Source organism: Aethalodelphis obliquidens, unplaced genomic scaffold (assembly GCF_003676395.1).
Source record: "Aethalodelphis obliquidens isolate GAN/ISIS:26980383/991018 unplaced genomic scaffold, ASM367639v1 scaffold18, whole genome shotgun sequence".
NCBI lineage: Eukaryota > Metazoa > Chordata > Mammalia > Artiodactyla > Delphinidae > Aethalodelphis > Aethalodelphis obliquidens.
The window spans coordinates 1,403,946-1,417,220 of NW_020837962.1; the positions used below are offsets into that span (position 1 = coordinate 1,403,946).

Consider the following 13,275-nt stretch of genomic DNA (forward strand, 5'->3'; position numbering starts at 1 on the left):
TATTAAAACCATTAGGTCATGATGACAATCCCATTCACATAAGCTGGGAAATGGCTTAACAGCTCTACCTTTGTGATGGTTTGCTTTTACAATTGATGATTGATTTTGTTGTTAAAAATTAAAAATCAGAAACGACCTGAGGGTGAAAATGGTCAGCAGCTGCTTTTTTCTCATCCCACCTCGCGCTATCTGAGGAACTGGTGAGGTCTTCTTGAGTTGGCTCTTGTCTTTCTTGTATGTCGGGTGAACCTTGTCACGGTGAAGTGTCCAGTCGAGGGTATTCAGTTGACTATTGGAGACAGTTGAATATATAGTTGGACAGAGTTGAATACATCCAGTTGAGAGTATTCTGTAGTCAGTCAAGAACTGTCTGCCTAGAGAGTTTCTTTTTCTCAACTTTAAGTCAGTGCCTTAATCTGATAATGTCCACGGTTAGTACTGTGTGTTCTGATAGGTCCACGTGAGCCACATGGAGTCCGCAGAGCAAGGGTCTGCGTCTGAGGACCTGTCTGAAGAGGGCTGGTGGACAGTTGCTGTTTCAGCCAGGCTATTTCTGTCCTGTTATCTGCGGTGCTCACATTTATGTGAGAACAAACAGTTTTCATATTAGTGTCTCTTTCTTTTTTTTTGTTTTAGTATTCCAGTGTCTGAAGCAGAATAGTAAGAAATAACAACTATAGTATGAAACTGCCAAATGCAAATTTTGACCCTCCAAGATATTATGTCGAACAAATCTGGGTAGTGGTAGGAGATGGTAACAGCTTGAGAGTGTTAGACCTGCAACAGTAGTTGATCCATGTAAAAACATATGAGGATATTTAACTTACCCTTGAGGTCAATGTAGCCCATGCCCTCTCAGCAAATCTAGAACTTGTACTCTGGGTGTGGACTTTCCCACAGTCTCTTGATGAAGTCCCTGGATGAGGGGACTGAGTCCTCATCTAATGTAGCAGAGATGCCAGCACTAGGTTGGAATGGCTGATGTGCTTAATTCCTCTGTCCACTTTTAAGACTTTCATTTGAGTAAAATACATTTTGAACATTGCTATACATTTTGTTTACCTTATTAAAAATTCTTTTGCTTTTAGACTCTTGGATACAAAATTGATGGCCAGCACACAACCTTTTAAGGTATTTTTAAAATCTGAACTTTCAAGCTATAGTTTGAAATTTTCTGAATTACTGCTAAGAGCTTTGGAATTCTGGTCTATTGAAATGTCATTTTCAAACCCCCCCCCGAAAAAAAAAAAGAAAAGAAAGAAGGGAACAAAAAAGGAAAAAAGAAATCGGAAACAGACTAGAAATAAATATATCAAAATGTGAATAGCAGTTAGTTGTCTTTGAATGGTAGAATTTTGGGGTTTTTTTCTCCTTTATTCTTTCTGAATGTAAATTTTTAATATTATGTAATGTATTTTTGAATAGGTTACACATGCACACACTCCTTCATTTCTTTTCCTTATTTTACATATTTTGAATATATATTCTAATCAAGAGAATTCAGGTAAAAGTATAATCAGTTGCTACTTTCTGAAGTGACTTTATATGGCTGAGTGAAATGAATGCCAGAACAGTATAGCTTTCTGCCCAAAGGTCTGTAGATGTCTAACACATCTGTAAAAACCTTTCATACGGCTGTACTTTCCATATGGTGGAAATTAAACTTGCCGTTTCTCTTTCACATTGAAAAAAACAATGTGTTAAAGAAACACAAAACTCCTGTGTTTCTTTAAAGAACACAAGGGGGCAGTACTAGATGTTTTTGTTTTTGTTTTTTTCCTGACACTCAGTGAATCTCTTTAATGTATGTTGCACTGAGATGATGAAGGCTCATCATTCTCTGCTTACTGGTTTGCAGGATATCATTAACAACACATCCCTTGCGGAATTGGAAAAGCGGTTAAAAGAGACACCTTTCAACCCTCCTAAAGTTGGTGAGAATATAAAATGATCTTGAAAAGCCCTAAACACTTGGTGATAATTACGGATGTCTATCGTAGAAGAAAGGTGGAACTGTTCTAGAAATTACATATATTGTACATTTGTAGATTTTGGCTAAATTAACTTGCTCATGCCCTGGGTTGAATTACTGTTTTCTGAGTAAAGGTGGTCTTCTAATTCTACATCTGTTTTATGTGAGTAGGATTGGGTCGCCTGTTCATTGAGAAGTTTAGCAGTGGAAGCTTCAGGGCCTTTTTATTTCCTAATGCTTGGAATTCTCCCTAAACTTGATGTGTCTTTCTTTTTTATGGTGCTTTGTTTCAGAGGAGACAAAGTTGGTGATTAACTGCAAGGGCTAGAGTGAAAATATGCTTTCTGTCTCAGGAAAGCCCAAGAACTGGGTTTACAGATGAGGAAGGAGGGGCCCCAGCCCTTCCTCCTTCAGAGGTGGCTTAGGCACCCAACAGCAGCAGTGAGGAAAACCAAAAAGGGAGGAATGTTTCTTGGGGGCGGAGATGTTTTGCCACGTCTGGCCATGGCCCCTACCCAGGTATTTGGTGAACCTTCCAGGTGTTACTTCCTTGGTTCCTCTTAGCCTAGTTGTGCTGTTTGATACCGTAACTCACATTCCCTTAGCCGCAGCCTGCAAACTTCCCGAGACCTTGATAATAGGACTGATGGTTCAGAAATTGACAATGGAAGGTACTAAAGCAGCCAAGGCTACAGTTATTTGCTTCCCTTTCTGGAATAGTCCAAAACAGGAATTAAGAAAAGGGGGGGGGGGGTTGGTGGAGGGGAGAAAGCCTAGACCCTTTTCTCTAACTATATAATGGAAATAATTGATTTTGGAAATATGTGTTTCAGCTGGTGGCAGGGTAGAAGCTATGACTTAGTTGGGTCTCATGTTAAAAGACTTCTTTTAAGCTTAAAGTCTAATATTTGATACTTACTGAGTTTAAAGAATTCTTGCTTAAAGAGCACTGTATGGACATAAAAACAATTGTAGCCTTTTCATTATTAATTTCCACTCATGCTTTTGATTCTGTTGTAACCTTTTTGATATTCATTTCCAGAATGGTTCTAGGAAATAATTATCTATGAGTTATAGTTTTATCCTATTATTTCCGTATAATATTCTGGTAGAGAGTTTACTCTGAAGCAGCTTTCTCTTCTTAGACCTCATTCTCTCAGCATCTGTGTATATCAGTGTGACCAAAGAGTCATGTTATAAAATGGTCTCTCCTATGAAGTGGCCCCATGTTCCAAGGGCAGCATTACAGCAAGTTCTGATCTATTTTTGGACTTAGTTGTGCTTTCATCTTTAGATCTGTAAGCTTGGAGACATAGTAAAGGATAGTATTGAATTGAGCTGCCAATCTTGATTGGAGTCTTTTGCTTTTGGGGAGGGTTACCTGGAGGTATTGACAGATAAAAATTACAGAGCGTTTACCGTGTACCAAGCACGGTGTAAGAGCTTTACTTATATTAGCTCATTTGATCCTCACAAAAGCCTAAGGAGGGAGCTTTGATTATCATCTCCATTCTACCAAAATGGAGGCCCAGAGGGGGAGTGATCTGCCCAAGATCACATAGCAAATAAGTGGTGGAGCAAAGATTCAAACTCAGACAGTGGGACGCCAGAGGCCATGCTGTTAGTCATTACTCTGAAATACCTGTTGCGTCCCAATCAGAAGAGGAATCATTGTCACAGAGCGAGTTATGCATGATTGTAAATAGCACCCACCTGCGTGCAGTTGAGAGGCCTGTGGCTGAGTCTTTGATAATATAACGGAGGCATTTCTCTAGTCTAGACCAAAGCCCTTGTTTTCAGTGACTCTGTTATCTCAAGGTCTTGTGTGGAGAGAATTAAGAAATAGATAGGTTTCTTTCTGCCTATTTAGGATGTTTCTGCAGCACAGACTAATGCCATTTGGATTTGGCAGGGCAGTGCACTTACCAGTCTTCATGATTTGTGATGATCTTGGGAAAACTGTTTTTTTTTTTTCTTTTTTCCTCTTCAGAAAGTGCAGAAGGTTTTCCAAGTTATGACACAGCTTCTGAACAGCTCCACGAGGCAGGCTATGATGCTTATATCACAGGACTATGTTTCATCTCCATGGCAAACTACCTAGGTACTCACGATACATGTTTCTGTTAGACACACCGTGGTCCAGAGTGGATCTTCCCTGTGTGCCCTTTCCCTGGGATCCACTCACCCCGTGAGAAGTGGAAGGGTTTTGAGGTTGGAGTGGGAGGAGGGGGAGGATGTTAGGGCGGGGGATGGAGAGTACACGGGGAGAACCATCACCGCTTACCTGTGGTGTACTTGGCCTGGATAAGTACCTTTTACCCTTGCTGAACCATACCATTGATTTAAAGATATTTTTCAGTCTTTGTCTACTTGATTGTATATAATATTCTGCTTATTTTCATTAGGTTCTTTTCTTAGTCCTCCAAAGATTCATGTGTCTGCCAGATCAAAACTCATCGAACCTTTTTTTAACAAGTAAGTAATCAGGGTCCCAGTCCCCCAGCATTCTCTCACTGTGGAAGAGCCCAGTATCTGGGATGTCTATTAGGGGTGATTGGGAGGTCTAGGGCATTTTTAGATAAGATATTTTTCATCTCTGGTAACTCAGATGTTTTTTGAAAAATAGAAATTGACCTTTTCAAAAATAATTTATTAAATATATTGGCTAAATAAAAGAAAGAAAGAAAACATTATTGAAGGTAGCACATCTCTTCCAAGACAAAGAACTGGTGGTTTTGGAATTTAAATGACTCACAAGGGAGACTGTGTGTATGTGTCTGTGTACACAGTCAGACCTAACTTACCCCTAACAAGCCTTTATGTGTGAGATTATTATTTATGCTTGCATTATTATCTGATTAAATGATGTTCTTTCTAAGATGATGTTGGTTACACAGATGGCTTTTAAGATAATCTATGGAGAAGTTTTGATTATCATTGCATCCCGAGCCCTCATCTGAATGGATCCAATGAAGTAAAAGCTTGCTCGGATACCTTCATTGTTGGAGGAAGTCAGTGTGATTCAGGGAGATGTCTAAGTTCAGAGCATTTCCAAAGAATCTCAGATAGTTACTTCAAAGTGTGGTTTGTGCTTTCTTGGCACAGTTGAGGCTAAAGTTATGGATGTGATCCTCAAGCCGGCCACAGTTTGGCTCCGTGCCAGAGCCCTAAACCTTCATCTTTACCCCAGCTCTCTTCATGGGCTTGGTTCTAGGAGATTCAGGGCAAGCCAGACAGAACAGGGCAGCCCACATCGATCACTACTACCACTGAGAGAAAGAACTGTTTCAGGGTTGGTTTGGTTACATCATTTCCTTAACATTATATGCAGCACTTTACATTTCCATCAGTGCTGCACCGAGTAAGAATGCTGTCTCCTTCAGAGTCTGTATAAATACCAGTATCACAGTGCTTGTTTGTAGGTGACATGCTGCAGAGACAGATGTTAATTCCAACCATCTGGATTCCTATAGGCTTGGAATTTGTGTAGTCTGAGTTAGTGAATTTTATCATACTGTGGCTTCTTATTTTTTTAATCGTCGTTTTTCTTTTCTGTGGAAGTTCAGAGGTAAATGTGTTTGACTTTTCAAAACATCTTTCAAAGAGGACTGGGTAACAATGTAGTGTATATTGAAAATTAAGTTGAATTTTTCTGCATGGGAAATTAGTTCTGCTAACAGTTGAGTTCTAGCTGTCTATCCAGCTCAAAATAGGTTTTTCTTAGCTCTTAATTCTAATTTTGGGGGTAGTGTTTATCTTTGTAAATCTTAGGAAAGACAGTTATGTCATTGACTATGGAATCTGCAGGTGACACTAAATATTGTTTGGATTGGGCCTTTCCTTGCATTTTTATGTTTGTGTTTTTTTGTTTTTTTTTTGCGGTACGCGGGCCTCTCACTGTTGTGGCCTCTCCCATTGCGGAGCACAGGCTCCGGACGCGCAGGCTCAGCGGCCATGGCTCATGGGCCCAGCCGCTCCGTGGCATGTGGGATCTTCCCGGACCGGGGCACGAACCCGCGTCCCCTGAATCGGCAGGCGGACTCTCAACCACTGCGCCACCAGGGAAGCCCTTTATGTTTGTTTTTAAAAAATATTTATTTATTTAATTTTTGGCTGCGTCGGATCTTCGTTGTGGCATGTGGGATCTCTCATTGTGGCGTGTGGGCTCTTCATTGCGGTGCACAGGCTCCTCTCTAGTTGTGGCATGGGCTCCAGAGCGTGTGGGCTCTGTAGCTGTGGCACGCGGGCTCTCTAGTTGTGGCTCACATGCTCAGTAGTTGCAGCACATGGGCTTAGTTGCCCCGTGGCATGTGGGATCTTAGTTCCCTGACCAGAGATTTGAACCGTGTCCCCTACATTGGAAGGCGGATTCTTAACCACTGGACCAACCAAGGAAGTCCTGTATTTTTGTGTTTTTGATGTTAAGTTAGTTGTTTAACAATAGTTTCCAACTGGGAGATGTTTACTCGTGTTTAAATATTTAAAACAACAATCCTGCTTCTCCACTAAAATCAGCTTCTAATAAAATCAAGTGATGGATACAAACTGGGTTAGATAGAGGCTGTCTCTAGTTTTATCAGTCATCTGTGTGACCAAAATGAAGAGGAGTCAAAATAGGCTTTGATTTAAAAGTTTAAATAAGACTTTATATATTTCTAGATCAATTTATTATTGCTAATTATGTGCAAGGATATTACTCAGAAGAACTGGGCAGTAAACACATAACTTCACTTTAAATTGGGACTTGTGTCTATTCAGATTATTTTTTGCTGAAACCTAGATGCATATCAAAAATAGTTGAGGATTGAGGAATCCTCCTTTGATAGTGCCCTGAAAATTCTTGGCCACTTTGATTTTTTTTGCTCTATTTTTCCCCATCTGTAAAGGAAGAATCTTCATCTTCGAAGGGAAAAAAAATTCCAGCAGGATTTGCAGTGCAAAATAAGGACTGTTTTTATTCTGTGTTGGAATAGTTTGGTCAAGTACAGCTATCCATTCTTTTTCTTTTTTTTTTAACATCTTTATCCTATATCTCCTCCCTGTTGCATCTCCCTCCCACCCTCCCTATCCCACCCCTCTAGGTGGTCACAAAGCACCGAGCTGATCTCCCTGTGCTATGCAGCTGCTTCCCACTAGCTATCTATTTTACATTTGGTAGTGTGTGTCAGTGCTACTCTTTCACTTTGTCCCAGCTTACCCTTCCCCCTCTCTGTGTCCTCAAGTCCATTCTTTACATCTGCGTCTTTATTCCTGTCCTGCCCCTAGGTTCTTCAGAACCCTTTTTTTTTTTTTTTTTTAGATTCCATATATATGTGTTAGCATACAGTATTTGTTTTTCTCTTTCTGACTTACTTCACTCTGTATGACAGACTCTAGGTCCATCCACCTCACTACAAATAACTCAGTTTCGTTTCTTTTTATGGCTGAGTAATATTCCATTGTATATATATGCCACATCTTCTTTATCCATTCATCTGTAGATGGACACTTAGATTGCTTCCATGTCCTGGCTATTGTAAATAATGCTGCAATGAACATTGTGGTACATGACTCTTTGAATTATGGTTTTCTCTGGGTATATGCCCATTAGTGGGATTGCTGGGTCATATGGTAGTTCTATTTTTAGTTTTCTAAGGAACCTCCATACTGTTCTCCATAGTCAGCCATCCATTCTTAACCCATTTAGAAAGTGGGAAAGCAGCTGCTTCTTTTGACATCTCTTTTTGTGTTAATATTGACCTCATTCTTACTTAAACGTAGGTTTCATTTATGACATTAAACCTTGATTTTGTTACTTTTCTTCAAGATTTCCCTTGTAGAAAAACATCTAGCAGTTGCTGTCAACGTTATCTCAAGTGGTTGGTTTTAGAAAAATCTGTAATTTTTTCTGAGGGTTTATTTGTTTTGGCACCAGGCTTTCCTCAATGTAAGCTTAACCAAACATGCATAGCCCTAATATAAATTTGGATGGACATGAGACAATTACACATGCAAATAATATTTTGTTCTGCTCTCACCAGATTTATTTTTAAAAAGTAGACCTTGAGGGGAGATAAACTCCACCTATTTCCACATTATTCTGAATTAGCATCTGGCTGTGTTAGATGTGTTTTCTGGGGAAGCTTTACTGAGTCAACTATTGAGAAGATCCTGAGACAGTTGGTACTTGAGCAGAATGCAGACTGAATGCAGTACAGGGTGCTTTCTGAGCCCTGTTTGTCCAAGAGAACCTCCCAGCAGGACTTCACATGGTACCATTTGTCTCTTTCGTGGCCTTGGCACCTCCCATATTTCTCCCTTCCTTTTTGGACTCAGAATGAAAGTCCTAAGCTTGCTGAGCGATGGAAATCAGGGTGAGACCACTGCTAATGACGGGCTGTGTGCACTGTGCTCTTCCTTTATGTCATGGGCTCTCTGCTCAGGAAGTGGTTTACCTTCTTTTATGACCTTGGTCAGTTTTCATCAATGCATGGAAAACCAGACTTAGAGAAGAGCCTTTGGTGAAATCTTTTTAGTCTGGAAGGAGCTAAAAATACTCTCTGCTTTTACTTTTTATTGCACCACAGAAAGCACAAAATCAGACTTTTGCCTTAACGTTTTATTAACAGCCATCTGTTTCTGCAAGACACCTTGAACTCTTTTGTAGATAACCTTTTCTGAAGGGTTTTGGGGGAAGGTTATTTTCTATTTACCTCACTTCTTAGAAGGAGGAAGGAAATGAGCATGTATCTTATTTTGGCTAATTTCTAAGTAGTGGAGTTAAAAAGGAAGAACTGTCTGCACTTTACTGTACAGGATGGCTGCCTGGTGCTTGACACAAGTGTTTTGAATTTGAACAGGAGTCCTGTAGAAATCTGGGTCTTCCTGGGATGACATGGCTATATGTTCTATCTAAGCTGTAGGTGAGGAGACAAGCCATAAGACAATTTGTTTCCTCCTCTGTAAAAACAGGGGTGGAACTATTCCCTTCCCACGGAAGTTGTAAAGATCGCATGAGATGCAAAAGGATTTTGATAGTTCCTAGAACTTAGTAGGTGGCTAGCATATATTATTTTCCTTTCTTGAAATGCAAGAGAATTTAACACACTGGGAGATTCAAAACAGTAGATGTGGTAGCAGAATGTATTTTATGTTTTTAGTTTCATGATAGAGAAGAAAATTTGTTACCATGCAGATATAAAACTGGAGCAAATGTGAAGTGTCCGCTTTTCCAGTACTCACCTTTTAGTGTTTGCTTATGAAAAATCAGATGATGATGAAGTATGTCAGATTGGTACGTAACGGGAGCAAGATTGTTGTGATATGGAGCATTTTAAAGAGTTTTGTTATTCAAATGAAAATAGCAATTTATGGAAAGTTGTATAGGTATATAAAACAGTGATAAGTATAGAGTGGGAGGAATCATTGCGGCACCTGAAATAAAGCACACCGATACTTTCTCTTTTCCTCCGTGGAAAACAATCATGTTCCAGCAGCAGGTTTTTTCTTACAATACGCATGTGCTTCGTATTTAACATCAGAGAGATTTTAAACTGAAGGATTGTAGGAAAACAAAATACTTAAGATCTGCGCTGAACCTCCTTTCTTTCACTGGTACTGGACAGGCCCATGCTTATTTGCCTCACTTACCAGCACTGCCCTTCACCAGGTGACCCATGTGTCCGGAAGTGTAGACCCTGCTTGTCTCCCACTAGAGTGGTGCCTGACCCCCTGCAGGGAGGCCCTCACCTCACCTTCTCCTGTCCTGCCTGCCCCTCCTCATACAGAGGAGCAGAGGTACTGGAGCAACAAGAGGGCAATGCTAATCTGTCCTGGTTCCCAGCAATTGCTGTCGGGTTTTAGCATCCTGGGTGATGGAGCAAATGTGTCTTTACTGAGATCCTGTTCAGCCTGGTTATCAATAGAGTCTATTGTTTTTAAGTGTTACAGTAATTCCCCCCATGAAGCTTCCAATTTCCCAACATAAGCAAGAGTTACAACACAGTTTGTGCTGTTGGGAAGCCTAGCTGTGGGTGTCACAGTGCACCACATAATTGGTTTCTATTTGCATTTCACATGTTAGAATCATTTGATTAATTTCTACAGTAGAACTGCTTTACTTCAGGGTATCGTGTAGTAGAGAGCAGTTGTGGTCTTTGGGGTCAGGTACCTGGATTTGAATCCCAGCCCCAATCCTTATACCTGGGCCCCCTTGGGCAAGTTACCCTCCCCGTGCCTCAGCTTCCTCATCTGGAGTTGAGAACATTGGTACCCATTTGATAGGTGTGCCATCAGGGTGACATGGGAGAATGTATGTAAAATGCACGGTGGCTGGCATGTTGTGGGCCTCAGTTAGCTTGTCACTGCTGTGGGGACGTTTATACTTTGAAGACCTGCTTCTTTGACCAAGTGCTGGGAGCTTTTTGTTTTTATAGAAAATACCATATAATCATACCTTTAGTACTGTACACCCCCTATAAGTAGGGCTTTGTATTCAATTATGAGCCTTGATCAGAAAAGGGAGGGAGGGGAGGGAAAAGCATGCTTGTAACTAAATGGTGCTCAGGGAGAAAATTTGCCTGCGCATCTTTTTTGCTTGTTATTTTCCCCCGAGGCATATGGTCATATCTCAGTCTTTGGGCTGGGTAGCATTTTCAGTTGTAGATTTTTACTGGGAGAGGAAAGTAAAGAAATAACATTTATAAGTGACCCTTTGAAAGCTCTTTCTTTTTTATTTTTTTAAACAGCTTTATTGGGATATAAATTCACATACCATACAATTCACCCATTTAAAGTGTACAATTCAGTGGTTTTGGTTACCTGACATTATGCATTTTCTAAAATTATGGTAAAATATATGTAACATATAATTTGCCATTTTAACCATTTTTAAGTGTACAATTCAGTGGCATTAATTACATGCACAGTGCTGTGCAACCATCACCACTGTCTATTTCCAGAACTTTTCCTCACCCCAAACAAACTCCATAACCATCAGGCAATAACTCCCCCATTCCCCGTTCCCCTAAACCCTAGGTAAACCTCTCATCTACTTTTCTGTCTCTATAAACTTGTCCTTGTGTGAGCTGTTTCTTTTTGAGCAACTTATTGCTTCGGTGAGATCTTAATCTATTAAAAAGATTGCTATTTTGCAAACACCTGGAGGAGTTTTCTTTTCTATTTGCGTTGCTGTTTTGGGGAGTGGTGCCACACCCTCCGTAAGGTTTGCTCACAGGCAAGGCAGCAGGGGCCTCAGTCGGGGCCACCTGGGTTCTTATTATGCCGCCTTCTGAAGCCAGCTCTGCTTCTGTGAAGTGGGGGTAGTAAACATCCACCTTGGGGGGCCGCCCCGAGGCTGCAGAGTCCCGTCGGTCAGGCTGCTGGCATAGCACATGGCGTGGAGCAGTTGTGCTGAGTGCGGCTGTGACCGTCACTACAGTGAACTTCCAAGAAGATAAGGTGAATCTCATTTTTCCCGGTACTGGGGACAGTGATAGATAAACAAAGCGGGCTGTATGGACTTACCTCAGATCCTCGGGTGGCAGTCTCTCTGTGTTGACAGGAGGAAAGAGGCAGAAGTGTGTGGTGCCAATAAAATCTTTTTTTTATAGAGAACAGCAACCTAGAAGTCCTCTTAAGAAAGCACTTCCTAACTGTTTTCGTATCTTACTTAAAAAGGTCTTGCAGCGAGGTTGGATTGTGAATGAGGAGAGAATACGTCTCTGTGTGTTGGTCACACTCATGTGCACTGAGCCTCAGGATGCTGGTGAGGCTGTGTGATTGGTGAGCAGCAGAGTGAAGTGGACACCTCCTCCATTCGTCTGCCACCAGGAGCATTTGTGTTGTCGTTTTCCCCAGGAGCCCCCGGTCATGCCAGAGCGAGGAGGTCAGGGGAGGCAGAATGGAGGCGAATAATAGCAGTGCCGGGCTTCCCTGGTGGCGCAGTGGTTGAGAGTCTGCCTGCCGATGCCGGGGACACGGGTTCGTGCCCCGGTCCGGGAGGATCCCACATGCCACGGAGTGGCTGGGCCCGTGAGCCGTGGCCGCTGAGCCTGCGCGTCCGGAACCTGTGCTCCGCAACGGCAGAGGCCCCAACAGTGAGAGGCCCGCGTACCACAAAAAAAAAAAAAAAAAAAATAGCAGTGCCAATTATGGGACCCTTCCTTTCCGATGGGCTGGCTTTCCCAGGAGCTCGGTATTAGCTGTCCTTTAATTTTATGTTAATGGTGCTTGAATACAGGAGCAATGTCCTCTGTCGCCTCGGTTCTACCAAAAATGGATCTTGAACCAGGGATAGGGAACATAGCTCATCACTTATCCTAAACCAGTTAGAACTGTTGTGGACGCTGCTTCTTTTTTAAAACAAAATATATTATCCCATTGCTTCTGTCTAACTACCTATCTATCTACCTATCTATTTACTATTTTTGGCAGTGTTGGGTCTTCATTGCTGCACGCAGGCTTTCTCAAGTTGCGGCGAGTGGGGCCTTCTCTTCGTTTCAGTGCGCCAGTTTCTCGTTGCAGTGGCTTCTCGTCGTGGAACACAGGCTCTAGGCATGTGGGTTTCAGTAGTTGTGGCACGTGGGCTCAGTAGTTGTGGCTCGCGGGCTCTAGAATGCATGCTCAGTAGTGGCTCATGGGCTTAGTTGCTCTGCAGCATGTGGGATCTTCCTGGACCAGGGATCAAACCCGTGTCCCCTGCATTGGCAGACGGATTCTTAACTACTGAGCCACCAGGGAAGTCCCTGGACACTGCTTCTCAATTATTAAGAGTCTAGGGAGTAAGCCTTCTAATAGAAGCAGAGTCCGTTCTCAACCTCTTCCAAATTGTGCAAATTTTGGAGTCAGGTGCCATGAAGAGTAAGAATCACACTGTTACGAACGCTTAGAGCAGCCTCCCAGATTCTGGAAGACTTGAAACCAATTGCTCCCTAGTTTACCGAATGTATTTTTCCCTGGTACACAGGATGTATTTTATCCTCATATCCCTTAACCAAAGCCCTTTATTTTGTCCCAACTCATGTTCATTTTACTTTGGGTTTCCCAAATTACTAGGATGGAAAGAATCTCCAAGGATTGGCTTGGTTTGATTGCCCTGAAAGTTAGTACACTGATTTTCATAAAGGTGAAAGACAAGGCAAGTCTAGGGCACATTATAATATCCTGAAGCCTTTAGTGTGGGGCTTTTCAAGACTGGGAACTTAGTGCTTGTTTCCAAACTAGTTGTTGGCTTCTCCAGGGAAGGGGGTGCTTGCCTCAAGCTGATTTTGCCTTGTCTAATTTCTGCCTTGCAGTCTTGTTTGCCAAAAAGATTTATCAGGCAA

General features: G+C 41.8%; 1 protein-coding gene across 5 annotated transcripts in view; it reads left to right on the forward strand.

The window, feature by feature from the left end:
* PARN (poly(A)-specific ribonuclease) overlaps window positions 1–13,275 on the forward strand; it is a 167,941-nt gene that overhangs the window by 33,051 nt on the left and 121,615 nt on the right. For all 5 annotated transcript variants that reach the window (XM_027117333.1, XM_027117334.1, XM_027117335.1 and 2 more), the window contains exons 15-18: window positions 1,089–1,131; window positions 1,859–1,934; window positions 3,963–4,073; window positions 4,378–4,447. In XM_027117333.1, the coding sequence (XP_026973134.1) occupies window positions 1,089–1,131; window positions 1,859–1,934; window positions 3,963–4,073; window positions 4,378–4,447 (300 nt within the window). The remainder of the gene's footprint in view (window positions 1–1,088; window positions 1,132–1,858; window positions 1,935–3,962; window positions 4,074–4,377; window positions 4,448–13,275) is intronic.